The sequence below is a fragment of the Paramormyrops kingsleyae genome, chromosome 21 (assembly GCF_048594095.1).
Source record: "Paramormyrops kingsleyae isolate MSU_618 chromosome 21, PKINGS_0.4, whole genome shotgun sequence".
NCBI lineage: Eukaryota > Metazoa > Chordata > Actinopteri > Osteoglossiformes > Mormyridae > Paramormyrops > Paramormyrops kingsleyae.
The window spans coordinates 9603899-9626354 of NC_132817.1; the positions used below are offsets into that span (position 1 = coordinate 9603899).

Genomic DNA, 22456 nt, shown 5'->3' on the forward strand with positions numbered 1-22456 from the left:
ATTAGCAGAAAATATGGGGGAAGCCCTGGTCCAGAGCTGTACAAAGACAGATGGCGTCATGTAAATGATGTGTGCTAATGGTCAGGTTGATCCCTGAGGCTACTAATAGGGCCATGCTGAAATTGTGTAGGAATTGGCAGAAGGCCTGCACTCTGCGTTATCAGTTGTGTATATTAATCAGCTTCAGATGGGCAGAGCTGGTGAGCTTTGGCCCCCACAATATGGTGCCCCAGGCTGTGTCTCACGTCTGCTAATGGGTTGATGGACACTGCTTGTTAGTTGAAAGTTCTTAAATAAATGTATTTATTAAATTTCACCACCAGGGCAGTTAATGAATTAATTCATTTTAAAAAGTCAGTGAGATATTGATTAGCTACACGAGGTGTGCTAGTGGTCAAGTGAAAAAATACATGGGTGGTGTTGTATGGTTTCTGGAAATAATGTGGTGATTTTACCAGATGCTTTGAAATGGCTAAGCTAACACACTTTGGCAGGCATAACAGCAGTTTTACACCAACATGAAGAACATTTAAGAACATAAGATGTTTACAAACGAGAAGAGGCCATTCAGCCCATCAAGCTTGTTTGGGGAGAACTTAACTAATAGCTCAGAGTTGTTAAAATCTTATCTAGCTCTGATTTAAAGGAACCCAGGGTTTTAGCTTCCGCTACACTAGCAGGAAGACTATTCCATATTCTAACTACATGCTGTGTAAAGAAGTGCTTCCTCAAATTTGTTTTAAAATGTTCTCTCGCTAATTTTCACTTATGGCCACGAATTCTAGTAATTAAACTAATATTGAAATAGCCATTTGGCTGAACAGCATCCAGACCTGTTAGAATCTTATAGACCTGGATCATGTCCCCCCTTAGCCTCCTTTGTTCAGGCTAAACAGATTCAGCTCAGCTAACCTCTCCTCATAAGACATTCCTCTAAGACCAGGAATCATTCTCGTAGCCCTCTGTTGCACCTTTTCTAAGGCAGCAATGTCCTTCTTAAGGTATGGTGACCAAACCTGCACACAATATTCTAGGTGGGGTCTTACCAAGGAATTCTATAAATGTAACATCACCTTTCTTGACTTAAACTCCACACACCTAGAGAGATTTTCTTTGGCGGCCTAAGATTTTTGCACAGTTCTGTATGTGTGTCTATATGTGTTCTTTTGGTTACAGTTCGTCCAGCTACAGATACTGGTTTCAGCTGAGCTCATCTCTAGGATTATTATCTTTAGCAGATAACATGACTGATAATGGACAGGCCTGTCACATGACACATTTTAAGACCTCAGTAGTGAAAGCTAATGACATTATCTTATTTTACCACCAAGTTTACATTAACTGCACCTTCATAATGCTTTTATTGCATTCATAAAACGTTCAGTACACCTTCATAATATATTCATTAAGTATTCATAAAACATTCATAAACATCATGTATGTATACCTTAACATCCTAACATCCCTTAACAGCTGTAATATACATTAATAAGCATTATATAATAACAAACATTATAATAGTATAATCATGTAATGTTTGCTATTAATGTGTATTAAATCTGTTAAGGGACGTTAGGATGTTAAGGTGTACATGCATGCTGCTTATGAATGTTCTATGAATTATGCATTATGAAGGTGCACTGAATGTAAAGCTTTACCGAATACTATGTAGTATTTTAATGCTGAAAGAAGTTATCCTGCTTTTGCACGGCCTAAGTGGTAGCATCTGGAGAAAAGCGGTGTCAATGGACCTGGGTGGGTCTGTATACAACGGCCCAGACCCATCACTTGCAATATGATTTTTCCCTGCCTTTTTGGATTGAAGGCTATGCATAAATTCGTAAATCCATTTCCGATTTGTGTTTAGAATGGAAACGGTCAAGCATATCGATTTAAGTGTGCAGTTAGTGTCCAAGTATGGTTGCATTGGGTGAGGGATTTTTGACAACATCATTACCACTAATGTTAGGTAGCATTAAGTCTAGCTGTGGTTCTAAAAAATCTGAGGATGACTTTTGTGTACGGAAGGGGTGGAGAACCTGATCCATGGAGGGCTGGTGCGGGTTTTTTGGATGACCTCTCAATCAGCCAATAATAAAGCTGTGGTTCTCAACTAAACTCCACTGGGAATCCACTGTTATTGGCTGATTGAGAGGTCACCCCAAAAACCTGCACCTACACCTGCACCGGCCCTCCATGGATCAGGTTTCCCACCCCTAGTCTACAGGTATAGAGGGCAAAATAATAGCTTTTTTGAGTTGTGCCATCAGACCTGGTAGATTTAAAAGGACGGAGTCATAAACGTAGATCAGGATTCTAGTTCCTGGGGTCTGTACACCAAGGGTGTTTTTCCACTAAAGCCCCAAGCACCAAATGACCATGCATGGTGTGGGGTATTTTGTACTGAATTCGAAAAATCATTGTAGTGTATTATACGGCTTGGCAATGCGCAATATTAATACCAGCATCACATGTTGTGCACAAACAATTCTTACATCACTAGTCAACTATATCAAAATAAGGCTTTTTCTTACTTTCAATTAGAACATCATAGCACAGGGTGTTAGTCTTGCCATAATATTTTCATATACTATGTTACTCTGTCACAGGGAAAAAAATACTTGCCAAGCTTTGCAATTTTAATTATTCCTTTTATAAATATATTAAAAAATGAATTTATATCAGTGGTATATTTATAACAAAATCACATCACTTTATGTGTGTTGTATTAGTATATTCAACAAAATACTTTTTAGTTTCTTGTCACGCCATCCTGATCTTTTTGTTGTATATGTTCTTATGACCAAACCGCGTCTTTCCCGTTATTTTCTGAGTTCGGGACTGTTTTCATGGCGGTGATTGTGTTGTGTTTCAGCGCCAGGCTATTTGCATAACCAATCTACAAATTGGTTCAAGTCCCACCCTAAAGTACTGAAGTACCCCAGCTGGTTTGGCACTTTCGGTAGTGGAACTTTTGGTACTGATACTCGACCAAAAGTCAATGGAAAAGCAAAAGAACAGTACCAAAAGTACGGTATTTGGTGCAGTGGAAAAGTCCCCCAAGAGTCTATGGCTATTTCAGTCATTTGAAAGATGAATATCCAAAAATTATTTCTGCCTGAATTTTAATGTGAATGGTTGTATTATCTCAAACCTGTTATTGCGGCCATGTAAACCCAGAAGCATGTGACCTTGGCATGGCGGAAAAAAGAAACAAGGAGTAGTGCTTTGATATTTCTGTATTATTTTAGGGGTTACTGGGCACAGTTTAGTCTGCTCTGTGGGAGTACAGTCTGAAGGCTAAGGAACAACGAGATCCATTTAGATACAAAATATCCATTTGTGATCCAAAATGAGTCATCCTTCATGATCTTGATGTATCTCAGTGGGCTTTATGTCTGGACTTTGGTTAGGGCAGTCCCTCCTTCTTTTCTAACCTGATATAGACTTCCTAATACGTGTTGCAATCAAGACAATGAGCCGGTTGTGCTCCATACAACACCAACAGCATGCCTGGCTGTGTAGTTAAAGGCTTCGTTTAGTCTAGACACAACGTGGCGTTGTTGACCAAAACATTCCACTGTGGATTCATTTGTCTATAGAGTATTGTTTCAGAACTCTTACAGTTGAGTTCATTTGCTACTGTTCCTTGTGTCCCATTTATGTTCAAGTTTATGTCTTTCAAATAGGAGTCGTACACTGACTTCAGCTATGGAAAGAGGGCCCTGTCAATTCCTCAATATTACAAGGTTTCTAGTGTTTTGAAGCACATCAAGCAATTTTAACTTGCACTGTGAATGTGTGTTACTTGAGATCAGTAAACTCAAGTCTACACAAAGGATGTGAGTGTGTAATTACACAAACTTGAAGATTAATCCTTGCACATCCTTGCTTCTTGCTTTTCCTCAGGCAAGTCTTTTGACATCACTTATGTCCGACTGAAGTTCCACACGAGCCGCCCGGAGAGTTTCGCCATCTACAAACGCACCGTTGAGAATGGGCCATGGATTCCCTACCAGTACTACAGTGGCTCCTGTGAGAAGACTTACCAGAAGCCTAACCGGGGGTTTATACGTACTGGTGAAGACGAGCAGCAGGCTTTGTGCACAGACGAGTTCAGTGACATTTCTCCGTTGACTGGTGGTAATGTGGCCTTTTCCACCCTGGAGGGGAGACCCAGTGGTTACAATTTTGACAACAGCCCTGTGTTACAGGTAGGTTTCATCCTGTAATGTTGACTGCTGTGATTTAATTATGGCTTGATTGCGTCAACACTCAATTCAAATAAACACATCTGGAGTTGAGATAGCAAGCTGTGACTCCTTCACTATGGAATAATGAATAGGTATTTAGCTAAGGCTTAATTGATTTGTATAGGATAGTTGCAGATGATGCCACGTGTTACTATGAACACCAAGCCCGTCAACCTCTATGTTGGCACACAGTCTTCCGTATCATGTGATACTCTGCATGTGCTGTCTGTGCTCTTTTTCTGTGTTTGTCATGGTCAGTGTGCTGTTGTCAGCTGCAGCAACAATAGTCTTTTGTGACAAAGGTAAAAGATTATTTAGGATTCCCAAAAGTATTTAAAAACCAGTGATCTAGGGAGGTGAGATGAAGTTTTATGTAGTGGACATCACCAACATTGGTTACATAGCACCTCATACTGAACAGAACTCTAACAGTGCCAGAGTTTAACTTGCTTGCATTAATTTGCTCAGAGGATTCTATTACCCTGACTAACTGCTCCGAGATGGTGGCACGAGGTTATTGCGCAATAATTTGCTTCCCTCCTATAGTTATACCGATAGCCATAATCTTGGTTTTAGCCTCTAGGGTATTCCCCTGCTACAATCACTGTGCTTCCTGGGATAGATTCCAGCCTCACAATGACCCTGTACTAGAGAAATGGATGGATGTTGCCTGAATCTTTAATTTATGAAGATGTATTAGCTTGTCTGTATTTCATGAGTGGAAGTTCATGCCTTGTTGGAATTTGTTAAAGTATGACTGAACTATGGGGTCTGTTCTCCCTTCAGGCACGCAAGTTAAAAGTTACACGCTTTTCAGTTACGTATGTTCTCCCCTCATTGGTGTGGTCATGCCCACTGCCCATAATTCGAAAAATGGCATGGCCGTGCATTGAGGTCTACCCCAAAGACACAATTGACAGTTTAGACATCAAATCGTATAATGTGAAACTGTCTTCAAACTAATTAAAAAAATTAGAGAAACTTGATTTTGGTGGTACTACTATTGTAGTATTCAAGACTGGTCTTGGTCTCATCTCAGAATCGATTTTATTTTGACTCGGTCTTGGACATAGAGGACTCGAGGCTTGATTTCAAGACCATTCAAGACCACTCATCAAAATACCTCAATATTTATCACAATGGCTTAATAGTTATCTGTTTTTTAACACAGTTCTGTGATTGGGTGTAAAATGTCCTGTTTCAAAGTTCGAATGGAACCAATAAGGTGTGTCTTATTTGAAAAAAATGTTATTTGTGCAGAATGCTTTAATATGGAATTTTAAGCAAAAACGTCCATTGTTCAAATTATACTGTGACACAAATTTTAGGCCATGCTGCCTAGCCCCAAGATGGTGCCTATGCTTCACATTTTACAGTGTGTTGTGTTATGTAGACTCAAACATCAGTCTGATTTTGACTTGTTCTCACCCTGCCTTGGTCTTGGTCTTGTCTCATTCTTGATACACTCTGGTCTTGGTAATGAGCTTAGGTGGTCTTGACTACATCACTTTGTGGTACATATCAAGTTGGTGAGAATATTGTGTTTAAGATTGAATCCATATGCTTCAGCTTTTTACTCTTTGTTTACAGAATTGTTTTGAATGAATATGCCTAAACATTAAATATGGTGTAGATGTTAGTATTATTAGTAGCATAGACTGAAAGTTTAGAATGCATTGCCGATGATATAATACAGTAAAATCCAGCTATAATGGACTTCAAGGGACCTGGCAAAACAGTCCGTTATATCCAGAGTTGCTGTATGCCCAGAGCACAACTACAGGACATCATTTAATCATGCCACACCCCAGCAGACACACTTGTGGTATAGATTATTATATTGTACATGTAGTAATCCAACTTTGCTTGACCAGATGCATGACTATTAATAATCCCGACTATGTATGTGCGCTGGATATCATCGCATGTTCTGCAAATTCTTAAAAGCGCACGGCCGGGACCAGTGGACCTTGTCCGTTATAGATGATATTCCGTTATAAGCGAGTCCACTATGACGGGATTTTACTGTAATGCAATCAACTGCGTAGTGTTAACAAGCTTATATGACGCAGTGCAGGCTGCTATGTATTGCTAGTCACTGCCACTAAAAAGTCACAGATCTGCATCATTAAGACCTGAATTACCAGCTACGTGAGCGTCCAGGGGCCTGCGTCACAAAGCAGGATTTCTTGCTTAGCTGGATAACTTTAGATTTAACTTAAGGTTTCAGATTTAAGGTAGACTCAGCTAAATGTAAGTGAACACTGATCAGGTGTGTTTAAACTAGAGTACTTTAAATCCCACAAATCTTCTGCCTGAGCATGAAATCTGGATTTGTGATACTTACCCCTGGTCAGGGGGTCCAGCAGTAACCCTGACCTTGTTTGTTTATGAAACAATGTGTACAAAATTACAGAACGAAATGCGTCCCGTATTTGTTCAAAACAAAGTCAGCACAGAAAGATTACTGTTTCTTGATCCACAAGGTAACATGTAATGCATTTGGTGTGGTCATTTGAAGTACATCAAGACAAGGGTGGGAGATTCTTGGGCCATCTGTCTTTGCACCTTTCTGCCTGTCTCACTCTCACAGGAGCACATGCGAGTACATGCACTATGACTTAGGATATTGAGGGCATACTTCTTTTCATTGAACCCATTTTTTTCTGATTTTAATTAAAAACAAGTTGTTTTTTTTTTTTGTTTTTTATTTCTCCACCCAAACAACATATCTGGCCTAAGCACCCGTAAACCCCAGACTTGAGTCGATGGGAGAATTTGCTAGAGTGAAAAAAAAACCACACAGCTATGTGCATGGGAGACTCAATCCCTGTATAGTCCGCTTGATTTGGTCAATCAAATTCATTTGGTATCTCCAGGTGGGGTTTGAGTGTCTTGGGAGAAAATGTGTATGCAATACTTGTCATGGATTTGGGTGGGTCAGACCAGACAGATGTTCAGTGTTTACTCTAATGAACGCAGTATGATGTAATTTGCCCCCTGAGAGGCCAGCTGAGACTAGCTTTGTGGGATTCTGATTTCTATCCATGAAAGACTCAGAGGTATTCTATGGCTAACTGCTGTATTAAGGCTACAAATTAATATATTGTCACTTTTTTGACTGACATCAGAGATGGACTGGACTTCCAAGGCAAATGTAAAGAGTGCTTAGTCTTCAGATAAAGGTATATGACAAACCAAATTCAAGATGACAGTCAAGTGAAGTTCAAGGGCAGAGGTGTCCAAATTTATTGTAGTCAGTCTACAGGAAGCACCTTAGGGTAACAGAGATGGCAGTAAAAAACCTTCCAGTACAAAGCCTGGCCTAAATAACTAGACTAATCCACTCTTATCCTTACAACTTAACCCATCTGTTCTTTGTCTCTGTAGATCTCCATATGGAGTTTTGTATAGCAATTTTCTTTTGCAGTTGCAATACTTGTCATATATGTGATCTAAACTCGTAATAAAGCCATTTGAGCCATATCACCCCCTGGCGCTGGTAATTAGTGGTACCTCAGTTCTTGAACTCTTTAGAATTCGAATTTCTTAAGTCGAACCAACCAGTTAAAAAAAAAAAATTACCTAGAGCTTGATCTGAATCTCAGAAGTTAAACCGTGAACCGACCTAAGAACTTGTACGCGCAGGGAAATGAGTCACGCGTCACGTCTCTCAGTGGAAACAAGGGCTAAAGCTTCAGTCTCAGCCTCGCATTTGCTGTGATAGCATCATGCATGTTTACACTAGCTGAATACATATATTTAGACAGTAAAACTACATTTAGACAATGATGGACAGTAACAGTAATTACATAATAAAATACATTTAAAAATAAAGATTTCTTATTTTAATATTAATAAACCATTAATACATTGAATTATAATAATATTGTCGTGCGGAGCGGGGACGGAACGGAGACAAAGGTGCAGGCGTCAGGGTATCGAGGAATACGGGGTTTAATTACAGGTAAGGCAGGCAAAACGCAGACGGACAATACAATGACCGGACTGGGGAAATAAACTGAAATGCGGACGAAATACAGAGGACTAATGACAACAAGCAGGAAGAGCTGATCACGTGGGGATTCCACACGGGGTTAACAAGGGGGCGTGGCACACGGAAGGAGCAGACGATCGGGGCAGGACACATTGTTTATTTATTTTTTTAACTTTACACACTGTTTCGATACATTTTATTTTCTTACTTTACAAATTTCCGTTTTGATAAATGTGCTTGGTACAGTATATGGTCTTCTTGTTTTATCCGGCTCGTTTTGTGTTTAAATGCTAAAAAAACATATTTAGGTGTAATTTTTGGGGCCGGGAACCAATTAATTGGTTTTCCATTATTTGTTATGGAGAAAATTCAATCAGAACTCGAACTTTTTAGGATTCGATCTGGCGTTCTGAACGGATTAAGTTCGAGTTCTGAGGTACCACTGTATTAGGAAATAAAAATCAACCCAAGTGGGCTATGAGGCTAAGGATACAGCTGCTGCCCATGTAATACAGGGGTGGCCAGTCTTATCCGCAAAGGGCCAGTGTGTGCGAGTTTTCGCTGCAACTCCCTAATTAGATGACTAATTAGAGGACTGATTGGCTGAACCCTCACACCTGGGTTTGAACAGCTGACCTACAGGTTATTTCAAAAACCTGCATACACACCGGCCCTTTGCGGATAAGATTGGCCACCCCTGGTGTAATAGGTGTGACTGTTCAGATTACACACACAAAAAAACCTGATTGGGGAGCTTGACAAAGCTTATCTGGCAACAATCAAACAATGGCTGGTAGGGTTGTCCAGTCATTATGTTTAGCTGATGCCTTTGTCCAAGGTGACGTACTAGTGAAAGATCAGGATCAGCACTATCCTTGCAGTAGTTGGGGTAAAGGGCTCAAGCCTCTGGATTTGAACCAGCTACCTTCTGGTCACGGGCACAAATCCTAACCTGCAGAGCTACAGAATCTGGCCATTGCAAAATTGTTGGAAGGGGTGAGTTGGCAATGCTTCTCACCCTTCCCAGAAAACTGTAGCTGATCAAGTTCTCCTTATTTCTGTATTGCCCTTCCCTACATACCCCATGGAAAATGTACAGTGTAATTTAATAAACATCAACAAAAGGGTAAGTTGCTTTTCTGATTTTCACAGCATTAATTTCTCGTTTTTTATTGTAAAAGCACAAATGAAGGTTACTTGGTATCCCGAAGTCTAGTTTAACAGCCCTGTGCTAGTCTGGTCCAAATTAGCAGGTGACAGGGTGAAGCTGGTCTGGCTTGCTCCAAACAGATTCTTGACTGCAGATGTCTCCTTGCTATTCCCGGACGCATTCCTTCCTAAGAGGTGTAACATGGGGAGGGGAATAGCTTGTCCCTATGTAAATAAACTAGGATTTCACATTCCTCCCTGAACTAGTTTGTATAAAGAAGTGCAACATCGGATTAATTTTTAACACCCTTGGATTTAAAAACCTATTACTGTTTGTAATAGCTTTGTTTGGCTTTGTTTTCTGTAGCAATCACTTTCTGTGAAAGACAGAAACAGATTGGTATGGCTCTTTCAAAAGGATATGCTTTAGTTATTTTGGGATAAATAAATATACCCATGGCTGTAAAAGTACCATTACGTTGATATATTGGGTGTTTCCAGTTTTGTTGCCCATTGAACCTGGATGATAATATGAATGCAAAAGCTTGTCATTGGGTGATTAAGCGTTGTCATATAAAGACCTGGCATGATTAACTAAGAATGTGAGACTGTTTAGCTTAATATAGGGCATGACAACGTGACATTTAAACTCTTGACATGGTCTGCTGGATATTTTTATGGAAACGAAACTGATCCTCATTGGCTTCTTATGGAAGGTTTCTTGTCTCGCTTGAAACAGTGATGCTGTGTATTGTGATTGATTTCTTACCCAACGTGGTGCCCCGAAAGATACTTCAGTCTTCTGGTTAGAGGTGTTCATAACCATGAATCTGGTTTGGTTTTTTTTATTATTTAATACTAACTCAGTATAGTGGTATCTTCTCCCTGCATTTAGCTATAAGCTAAGGTGCATAAGTCAGGTAGATTTTTAATTTAATTACTAAATTTGACCTTTTAATGATGTGGTATGTGAAGCAGTCATATACAGTGGTACCTCAGTTCTCGAACTCACTAGAACTCGAATTTCTTGAAAGTCGAACAAACCAGTTTGACCTAGAACTCGATCTGAATATCAGAAGTTGAACCGTGAACGCTGACCTAATATAAATTGTACGCGCCAGGAAATGAGTCATACTACAATGCAATTCTTACTTGAATGCCTTCTTCACAGCAACATTACAGTAACTAACAATAAATAAACCACTAACTTAAGTGTACTATTAGAGCATTTAAGTCATTTATTTATACTTTATTTTACCAGGTAAATTAACTGAAAACCAGTTCTCACTGCTTTATGTGATATTCGGGAGAAATAGCAGATTACGCATCGGAACTGTCTGGGATATAAACATCATGCGTGTAACTAAACTCTTCAGCCAATAAGGGCAAAGGTGTGTCGTCACGGAGGCGGTTCCAGTTTGTGCAGCCGGGTGAGAGGTCGCAATGCATCTAACCGTAATGCATTGCGTCAGGATCAGAATGCGTTGCTTTAAGCCAGCGCTGTAAGCAAGTCGAACGCACCCAATGACCGGACTGGGGAAACAAACTGAAACGCGGACTTAATACAGAGGACTAATGACAACAACCAGAAACAGTTGATCACATGGGGATCCCACACGAGGTTAACAAGGGGGCGTGGCACACGGATGGAGCGGTCGATCGGGGCAGGACAGGCGTAATGTCGGGATAACATCTCTTTCGTTTTGGAAGCCATTAAGGAAAAAATGCTCTTGTTTTATCCTGTTCATTTTGTGTTTAAATGCTAAAAAAAAAAAACACATTCAGGTGTAATTTTGGGCGGCCGGTAACCAATTAATTGGTTTTCCATTATTTCTTAGGGGAGAAATTCAATCAGATTCGTTCTGGAGTCCGGAACGGATTAAGTTCGAGAACCGAGGTACCACTGTACCAGATAGAACTGCTGAATTAGCCCCCCAATGTATTCCTCTTAGATAGGTACAGTGACAGGCTTTTTCATTCACAGATGTATGTTGAGTCTGTCTTGGACAGCTGTGTATCGTAATCAGGTTCTGGTTTTATAGCCAAGAGATTAGAGTAACACTATAGTCGGCTTTTCTGTGGGAGAGCACTAGCTGTCTGCTTGTGGGAAGTTTTCCAGCCATTGGGGCAATTTTTTGCATGGAATAGGCCATAGGAATTTCATCCCTTATACTCATATGATCAGCACACATACATGAAGATGAACAGCTTTAAAAGCTATTTTTGGTGTCAATACCTCTGGTTTTTGCTATGAGATCCTGGCTGCATTTTAAACCCCCCCCTAATGGAGGCTTTGGACTTTGACCAATAGAAAGCTGTGGTGCTACTGTCCATGCTGTTTGAGCCATATTAACAAGGAATGGTCTATTCTGTACCTTGTTATTGCGGGAAAAACAAGAACTTGAATACATATTTAGAATACTGTTGCTAGTATTTTCCCACATTTGGACATGGACATTCGGAGTTGGGACACCTGCCCACAGTAAAATGCTCAGAGGATCAGTTTTAAGTCACAGTACTGCTTCAGTTGGTCCTGCTACAACACATACTGAAGTATGCATATCCAATGGGAAAAATAGGGTTAGAGGAACGCAACTCCAAAACTTAGTAACTTACACCAAATTAATTGAATAAAATAACAAAGACAGTGATTCCAATGACCAATAATGCATGGCAATATGCATTTTATATAAGAAATAATGCATGAATCAATTATATCATCAGCATCTTTTATGGGTCTTATGAGTCACACGAGAACTGCCTAGTAACTTCAACCGAACGTGCCAAACTCACTAACTCACAAACTCGCTTGTAGATTGTCGAGAGTTGGGAATTGTGAGCCACAGCCACCATGCGGCAGGATGAGCACACAGCACAATTACGGCAGATTACGGTATGCGGAGGGGCACTGAAGGCAGCATGGCTACAGACATTCAATGAAAAGCAAATGTAAGTGAATTTAAAAAGGTTGCTGTGTCTTTTTATAGGATAATTTGTCAAATATTTTTCCAAATCTAATGCTTTGACCTGTGCAATGCATGGATTCACAAAAAGCTTGATTCTTTTAGATTTGAAAACTTGTTTCACTGAAAAGAGCCGGTTTAAAAGAAAGATTCGTTCCTGAGTTGGATATCAGTCATTCACTTGTGTAGCTGTTTTTGCGTGCAGGTAGTGTTTTTTGCTAAGACCATATCACTTTGCACGGTGCTTTTAACTCCGACCTAAAAATTGCACAAAAAAACCCAAATCCAATTCCGTGTTGTATTGGACTTGCGCACTAATATATCAATTGTGTTAGAACAGACCATGCAATCTTGAGCCTTGATATGTATAAGACAGGGGTGGCCAATCTTATCCGCAAAGGGCCGGTGTGTATGCAGATTTTTGGGATAACCTGTAGGTCAGCTGTTCAAACCCAGGTGTGAGGACTCTTCAGCCAATCAGTCACCCCTGGTATAAGACATTTTGGACAATTCTATGCTTCCAACTTTATGGGAACAGTTTGGGGAAGGCCTTTTTCTGTTCAAGTATGACTGTGCCCCAGTGCACAAAGCTAGGTCAATAAAGACATGGTTGGGTGAGTTTAGTGTGGAAGAACTTTACTGGCCCATTGAACATCTTTGGGATGAACTAGAACGGAGATTGCTAGCCAGGCCTTCACATCTAACATCAGTACATCACAAATGCTCTTCTGTATGAATGAGCAAAAATTCTCACACATTCCAAAATCCTGTGGAAAGTCTTCCCAGAAGAATGGCAGCTGGAATGGCTGCAAAGCGGGCCGAACTCCATGTTGGTGCCTATGGATTTAGAGTGGGATGTCATAAAAGGTCCTGCCAGTGCAATGGCCAGGTGTCCCAATACCTTTGTCCATATAGTCTGTTAGGATGTTACGGTATGCATACGTATTGCTTATGAATGTTTGTTTTATTCATGCATTATGAAGGTACACTGAATGTTCTATGAATGCATTACAAAGGTTTTATTTTGGTATGTTTTGGCCTGCTGGGGTTGCATGAAATCTAAATACGCTTTGCTCCCTAATAATAAATCTAATGCTATTGTTAAGCATTGAAATTCAATTTGTTCCAAACAAATTGGACAGATCATAACATGGACGTGTATACAATAAAAGTTGTGTTTCTCCAGTCCCCCAGATCTGGCAGGGGTTGATTAAGGTTCTTAGCATTATGGACTTGAAAGAGAACAGCTTTTTTGTAATGATGTTTTTTGTTTTATATTCTGTCTGTTGTGGTGGGATTCGCAATGTTCATATAGACATTTATTAGTTTAAAGTTTAGTTTACTGGTTTGATTGTGGAATAGGAACTCAATGGTGTGTTTAAAATTCTTTTCAATTATGTTGATGGTTATTCAGGTTTATTATAATAATTATGAACACTTAAATATAATACTAGTGTATGGATTTCATAAACTCTGCAATAGTTTATTGAACACCTTAATAATGTTAGAAATGTAATAAAAGCAAAAACTGGACCGTTACACTTGCAATACTTCCACTTGCTTTCAAATACAAATAGTTTAGCTGCCTCAACAAATACAGATACAAATACTGGGCTTTCTGCACATCCCTTCTAAGTCATTCTACTGAGGTGGGAGCATGGACCGTTAATGAAATACTTGAATCCTTTTGTTGTGATTAGCATTAAAATTAGACTATCTAGGTGAGCCTGTCAGCCTTGATTAAATAAAGTGCTTTCTGGAAAACTGTTTCAGAACATATGCTCAGTAAAATGAGGAAAATTTACCAGGCATTGTTTCTAAGCTGAAGTGGCTTTCATGTATTACTTGAGATGCCTTTGAGTGCTTTCATCGTGCTTAATTTACTGTAAAGAATAAGCACACAATATCGTATGCCTTGTCTGTTTTGATGATCCCTTCCTTTCTAATCACCACAAACTTGTGTGTTTGCCATACATTAGGCAAGCAGAACACTGACTGTTTGTGGCATGATCTTTCTCTTTCGAATTTGTATTTTGCTTAAAGTTCTTAACTTGACTGCCTACACCTTTGCTTCAAACATCCTGTTACCCGACAGTTTGAGGTGTAAACAATTCTGGCCTTAGATTAACAGACTAAACATTTTGTAGTTATGATTTACCTTCAAGTTTATTTTCAGAGATGATAAATTAAACATCAAACCATCCACAGAAAGATCCATCACCCGTGTAAAATATTGAAAGTTCGTTAATGAAATTCTCAACTTCTGACCTTCCAGTTGGCATTTTACTCTTTCACGTGCATGCTGGAACCAAATAAATAAATTCCTTATTTATGTAAAATCAGACCTGTAAGCAGACTTAACTAAGTGAGAGCCTTGAGACTATAGATTGAGAACCACTGCGGTGATAGTTTGGTCGTGTTCATACAACTCGATGAATTTATTTGTCAAGTTGGGTGGCAAAGAATTTTTTGAATTTGAAATCTGTTCTTTTTTGTAAGATTTACCACAGTGCATCTTCTTTTGCTTTTTCAGGATAGTGAAATTGCTAAATAAACCTCAATGCTGCTGTTCTTTGTCCTTCACACGCTGTTTCTCCTTTTAGGACTGGGTGACTGCCACGGATATCAGAGTGACCCTTAACAGGCTGAACACCTTTGGAGATGAAGTTTTTAACGACCCTAAAGTTCTCAAGTCCTACTATTATGCCATTTCGGACTTTGCTGTCGGGGGGAGGTAAGACTAGGCTCATCATGCACACTCCTGCAATTAACTTCAGATTTTAACTCTAATTTTAATAACCAGTTAATCTGATATTAAATTACACCATTGCTTTATCCTACTTTTTCAGGCGCATTTTTCTCAGTTACATGCTAAGATGCCACATCTTGTGCACATCTGCTGTACTCTTAAAGTCACAATTTATTTTTATGTATTTGATTAGAAGTTGATGGGCTGTAGTCCACCCATTCAGTCAAATAAGGGAGGTCTTTCAGTTGTTCCTGAGACAGTAAAAAGTGAAACTCTTATTACGTTGCTGAAACTGACTTGTAATTCAGAAGATGTGTTGCAATGAGCATAATCCATATCATGATTTTTTTTGAGCAACACTCATTGATACAAATATTAAATTTATGTCAAACTTACATGTGGAGTTTGTTCCCTGTAATGGTGTTATGGTAGGGTGGTGCTGTTTGCTCTCTGCTCGCTCACTCGTGCTGTTCCTCGTATCACCATCTTGTTAGTCATTATTCAAAATGGACACCTGTCTTGAAGGGCAGCCAGCTGACTGAGTACATGTTGTTCCTACTTGTGACCTGTTACATCTGTACACTAACTTAAGATTTGAATATGATAGTTAAATGACCTGCTCTGATCATGATTTCTCCCCTGCTCTAGGTGTAAGTGTAATGGGCACGCCAGCGAGTGTGTGAAAAACAGCGTGAACAAACTAGTGTGTAACTGTAAGCACAACACCGAGGGCACCAACTGCGAGGTGTGTAAGCCCTTCTTTAACAGCCGGCCCTGGAGACGAGCCACTGCGGAGAATGCCAACGAGTGTCTGCGTAAGTCCCCCTTCTAAACCTCTGATTAGGAGTGAAGGGAAAAATCATGATCGAAACCGTCTTTACATACTTGTAAGCTGTCTTCCATTCCCTCTGCTATTGGTCTGCAAGTGGTCCCCTCTAGCAACCCCCAGTCTTTACCTGATTGCATGACTCATCATCTCTTCAGCTAATTGCCGTGTCACTTTGCAGTGGCTGTCATGTCAAAGGTCTTCTGGGTCAGTGTGGTTTCAGAGGCAGTGTGGTGGAATAGTTTAGGATATTCTCTAATCTGACAGCTTTGGGCTCCATATAACTATATTTCTGGTGTCATGTGCTTCCTACTTTTGTTGCGAGCTGCTTAATTGTAAGAGACCAGATTTCCTTGTGGCGCCTCCTTCACGGGAGCTTGGTGTGCATATTAAACTTTAATGCTGTTTGAGATTTTTTTTTGTGTTTGATATTTTACATTCCAGAGACATGAAAAGTTTCTATTTATTGATGTATAGCTTGTCCTTTGGTCTAGGCTTGGGCGGTATCCAAATTTTGATACCGTCAAACCTCCTCCCTATTTTACCTCGGTATACGGTATTACCGTGAATAATAAAAAAATTGTGACGTAAGACTCAGACAGCGTCACCAAACTGTTGGCTTGTGCCTAAACCATTCAGAAACTGAATACCAAACACTAATACTGAAACAATAACAAAATAATATGCAGAACAATATTAACAACTTTTATTAGCAACAAATAGCAGTTTATAAAAAAGTGCAAATACAACAGTCAAACAGAATTAAATTAACATAAACATCCAGAACAGTTTTCGCGCAGAGACGCGCACAAGTCAAATTAAATCACACCGCCTGAACAACTTTTAATAACGAAGAGCAGCAGCTTATAAAAAAGTGCAAATAGACCTACAACAGTCAACCAGAATTGAATTAACATAAACATATCCATATTATAAAAAGTATTGCAAAGCAATAGTCCTAAACAAAAACTTTTTAACGTAAACCAAATAAAAATACCTGAATCAATTAAATAAATCCGTATTTACCGCCTCTCCCTTCTCGTTCGGTCGAAACCCGAAATACTGCCAAACTGCAGAAGTTGTGTTCTTTTTCGAGACCAGGTCCCTTGGTGCGCGACTCGCCATCTTTCCCCACCTCTCTATTTCTCCTCCACGCTGTCACGTGATGACAACCACGCATACGCATTTTTAGGCATTAAATAAATTGCATTTAATATTTAATCCGTGTCTCCTATATAAGTGCATTGTTTTTATGACGTATAACGGTATTGAAACTGATACCGTTGCTATTTTTAGATCCCGCGGTATACCATATTACCGTATTACCGCCCAAGCCTACTTTGGTCTGAGGAAGTGTCTTAGTATCTCAGATCAATTTCCGTCCTCTAATAATAATTTCCGATGGTTATTTTACAGCAGTAGTCCCAATTTTTTTTTATTTTTTTTGTACATTCCTCAAAATTAGGAGGACCCCTTTGATCTCTGGCCTCACTGTCTGTACTTTCTCCTGATTGGCTGTAATTTACATAGAATGAATTCCTTTAGTTAAATCTTGAGCTGAATGTTTAACTTAGTGTCTCTCTTCAAGTAGATCCAATTCATTCATAGTCTTACTGGCCTTAAACCTACCTTGAACTTTTTTAATGCAACTGCACTAAATGACTATCTTCACTGCTTATGTTTCAATGGAACGGTTCCCAATCGCTGGGACTGGGCACGGGGGAGCAGGGAGAATCGTTTGATTGGGCTTGCCAATTAACTGGCAAGTGTGGCACGAACGACAATACCTCTTTACATCAGAGTTTATTCCCGGCCAATAAAAACACTTTATTATGCGGGCGAGTGTCTTCCTAACCCCTAGGTGACCAGAGCACAGGTGGTCATGAGCTAAGGCTAATACGTGATTTCTGTGGTTACACGGAACAACTACCTGAAACACCGCAGTTCCATGGAAAAATGGTTCTGCATCTTTTGTTCCATATACTTTTCAAAATTTAAGGTACATTTATGTTTTGGTGGTTTGTGTTATGCAATTTTAAAATTTATGGTTTTAACCGAACTCTCCTTTCCCAGCATGCAACTGTCACGGCAAATCCACCGAATGTTTTTTCGACCCGGAGCTGTACCGGGCCACTGGGCATGGCGGACATTGCCGCAACTGTGCCGACAACACGGACGGGCCAAACTGCGAGCGATGTCAGGACAACTATTATCGGGAGAGTGCCAATGGTTACTGCTCTTCCTGCAACTGCAATACTGTGGGTAGGTTCATCTCCATGCACATCTATGTTTTCTATATTGCACTCTTGTAGTACATGTATATAATGTCTTTTTACATACTTATGATTTTAATTGTATAGATCTCTTGCCTGGGCTAACTCTTAATATGAGGCACAGGAGTTCTGATGCAGAACTGGTACTGATTGTACTGTTGTCTGAATTGTACTTGCGTCATATGGGTCAGATATCAAAATCTTGAAATATTTATTGTTCATGTTCATTATTGTGGTTCTGCGTATATTGCTTTAATTTTTGTAGACCTTGCAACTTGGTTATTTGAATTTAAATGTATTTATATTTGGTTATTCGGGAACAAAAATCTGTTGTATAAGCATAAGCGATCAGCCGTAACACTGAAACCACTGACAGGTGAAGTGAGTAAAATAGATTATCTCGATACAGTGGCACCTGTCAAGGTGCTGGCATTTTATAATAGTCAGTTCCTGAAGTTGATGTGTTGGAAGCAGGAAAAATGTGCAAGTGCAAGGACCTGAGTGACTTTGACAGGGGCCAAACTGTGATAGTTATATGACTGAGTCAGCATCTCCAAAACGGCAGGTGGACGGCTGGGTCCGTGTGCGTCATTTACCTGGAGAAAAGATGGTACCAGGATACACTATGGGGGAAAAGACAAGCTAGCAGAGGCAGTGTGATGCTCTGGGCAATGTTCTGCTGGGAAACCTTGGGTCCTGGCGTTCATATGGATGGTCGTACCACCTACCTAGACACTGTCGCAGACCAAGTGTGCTCCTTTATTGCAGCGGTATTCTCCGATGGCAGTGCCAAGTTTCAGCAGGATAATGTGTCCTGCAACACTGCAAAAATTGTTCAGGAATAGTTTGAGAAACATGAAAAAGACTTCAAGGTGTTGACTTGGCCTCCGAAATTCCCCAGATCAATTCAATTAAGCATCTGGACAAACAAGGCCCCAGAACTTAAAACATTAGCAGCGGATCCTTTGGTGCCAGATACCACAGGGCAACTTCAGAGGTCTTGTGGAGTCCATGCCTCGACGGGTCAGATCTATTTTGGTAGCATGAGGTTGACCTACACAATATTAGGCAGGTAGTCTTAATGTTACAGCTGACTGATGTAATATTCAGATAAAATTGCATAGCAATACATAGCTAATATTTGGAACATACCCTGAACACGTGGAGGCATGTAAACACGAATTCCCCTGTAAGCAAATTTTGCTGGTTTGCCTAGTTCCCTGTAGTATTTAACTTTCATCTGCCAACCCATAATAACATCTGGCTGTTTTGTAGGCTGTTCTGCCCACCACATGGCTTTGTGTCTCAGACCCCCTTGTTTTGCCATCTGTAGATTTAACTGATTTGTAAAATGGCAGAATCTGCCATTCATGTACATCATAAAGAGTAGCAGTACAAACACGGTACTCCGTAGTGCTCCACTAATTACGTGCAGGCTTGTTCCTCCTCAAAGGGCACATTACTTCCAATTAAAACATTTTACATTTTAGTTTTAGCCTTTTGGGTGTTTGTACAATGAGTGCCATAGTCGCATTTTTAAGGAATTCCAAAAGATTAGAAGAACATGTCTCTCCTTTTAGTGTTTGAGTGTGCCTTAACTGTTAGTGTTGCATTAAGTAATTTATATTCGGGCTTCTAGCATGTGTTCTTCCTGTTTATCCTGTTTTCCCCAACTAGTTTAAATATGTACACACTCAGCTCTCTAGGGCTGTTATGACCCTCCGGTTCTGGTGTAAACTCTTCAGCTTGGACAGAATAATCTGTCCCAGAAACAAATTCCCGCTCTCTTACCTCAGGATTTTAGTTGTACCATTCATGTACTGACTCCTAGTCTTGACATGCATCAGAATTTGAGGAAGCTGGCATGACTGTGCCACCATTGGTGTGTTTTACAGAGCTGCCAGTCTTCCCTCACTTTTGCCACACCACAGTAGCTTCCTCCTCATACTTGCTCAGGGACATTTCCAGCCTGGACATAGGGCTGCACAATTAATCGTAAAAAAAAAAAAACGCAATTTCAATTCATACCTCTATATGATCTCATCTGAATTAAAAAAAAAAAATGGCTGTATATTACTGGGCTGACAGATGTGTGCATGTGGAATTCTAATCTCTGCTTCTTACTACCAGATCGCAGTTAAAGCTTTGGTCACTTTATTTGTCCACGCATCCATTGTTGTTTTTATTATTTTGCCTTGTTTGTCGTTTTCCGAGTTCAGTCGTTTTCAAGACAGCTTTGTATTGCGTTTTAGAGGCAGGCTGTTTGTATAACCATTCAACAAAGAAAGCATTTCAAGTCCCACCCAAAGTACCGAAAAAGTACCCCACTGGCCCTTTTGGTACTGGGGCTTTTGGTATGGCTGTTTGGGTTACCCTAATTGAATGGCCAATTGAGCATTTCCTTCCTTTTGTCATAAGTTATGTCAGTCCTGGATCAATCATGTGTTTGGCACAGTCATGTTTTGTTATGTTTATTTTTGCAGTGTAATGAGTGCAATAAACGTTTAAATTTAAGGGGAAAAAATGTTAGTAAACCATGGTCTCAATTTTAAGCAGTCATGCAATTCAGAATCATGCAGCCTTACCTGGACATTGCATGGCTCTCAATCTCTTTGCTTATGTGCACACCAGTTCCTACTCCCCTTATGATTGAATACCCAGGCTCTTGACCTTGTACAGTGTACCTCCAGCCAATCAGAAGTCATCTGCCGCTCAGCTTGCAAAGCATCAAAAGCTAGCTTAGGCTATGTTGGTTCACTATAGTGTTAGTGTGTTTTTGGCCTCTTGTGTACCGTCTTGCCTGTTTTGGCCTAAGGCATTTTCCCTTAAGACATTCTCATGTTTATTAGCTGGTATTGCACTTATTTCATCAGCTATAACTCTTTGGTAAGTCATGACTAGTGAAGAACCAGTCTGTGATCTTTGAATGTGAATTTTTCACGATATTTCACTGTTGATGGTGAATAGGGGGCTGTAGATCAGGACCTCGTATTTATGAGTAACACAGGGGGCTGTAGATCAGGACCTCGCATTTATGAGTAACAACTGTCAAATCCCTCTCTACTCCAGGCTCACTCAGCACGCAGTGTGACAACAGTGGACGCTGCAGCTGCAAGACGGGCGTGTTTGCAGACAAGTGTGACCGGTGCCAGCCTGGCTTTCACAGCCTCACGGAGGCGGGCTGCAGGTGAAGACTGCTCCCGCTGCCTTTCAGTCTCTCTTTAGTGCTTTTTGGGACGTGTAGCACTAAAGCTTCTCTCCCCGCCGCAGACCCTGTTCCTGTAACTCCTACGGCAGCACGCAGGAGTGCGACATCTCCACAGGCCGCTGCCAGTGCAAAGAGAATGTTGAGGGGTTCAACTGCGATAGGTACGGCATCACAATCAAGCCACTCTTATCATCATCCAGCTAGTTTTGTTATTCCATTGTCTGAACTTTCCAGGATGTAACGGCTTTCATATTTGCCACTTTGAATCTGCGGTCTTGAGAATAATAGGAGTTGCCAAAACGTCATCTGCTTCGCCATATTTCTGAACTCAACTTCTTGTTTATAAAAGGATGCATATCTTTGACCAAAGTGTGGCACAGGTGGCTGTAGAAAGTCATTTGGCCTGACGTTCCTGGCTGAAGGAGAAAATAGCACTTAGCTCCCCCCGTCCCAGCTGGGAATGGGCAGCTTTGCCTTGTATGGCTTTCTATGAGCAGAGGAGAATCCCAGCACACCACCTCAGGCTACTATTGTCCGGTGACACTGTAAATCAGTTCCCGATGCCAGACGAATGGGCTCCCATGCAAACAGGGACCTTGTCTCCTCACCAGAGATGAACAGACGCTGAGTAGAGCCGCTCAGTAAGGAAACCGATTGAAATGGCTAATATTAGCACTGGGATGCGTGTGTCATAAAGAGAGTTGGATTGGCTGTCTTGTTTTCAGGGCTCCAGCACAGGTTTGGGAAGCTTAAAAAGTGTACAATGATTTCATTATCTTAGATATCTGGTTGACGTATAATCCCGACATACTGTTTTATTTTCAGATTTATGTTGGTGCTGTGAAGCTTAATGTCACAGAATGTATTTTATGGAAAGTACATATTGGCTATTTAAGTTCTGTTGCACCATCTTAAGACTTCCTGTGTATAGTGTAACAGCACAGCCATTTGCTGTAAAGCTGTCCTGTAGATGGGACTCGTCTGTACTAATGACCACAACATGTGGTCCCAGCTTGTTTTTGCACACATGCAGTCTTT

General features: G+C 40.4%; 1 protein-coding gene across 1 annotated transcript in view; it reads left to right on the forward strand.

Moving 5' to 3' along the window:
• The window catches only part of lamc1 (laminin, gamma 1), a 53592-nt gene that overhangs the window by 15571 nt on the left and 15565 nt on the right, over positions 1 to 22456 (forward strand). Inside the window, exons 2-7 of the mRNA XM_023818826.2 lie at positions 3910 to 4214; positions 14966 to 15096; positions 15760 to 15926; positions 18011 to 18199; positions 21280 to 21397; positions 21481 to 21579. Coding sequence (XP_023674594.2) covers positions 3910 to 4214; positions 14966 to 15096; positions 15760 to 15926; positions 18011 to 18199; positions 21280 to 21397; positions 21481 to 21579 — 1009 coding nt within the window. The remainder of the gene's footprint in view (positions 1 to 3909; positions 4215 to 14965; positions 15097 to 15759; positions 15927 to 18010; positions 18200 to 21279; positions 21398 to 21480; positions 21580 to 22456) is intronic.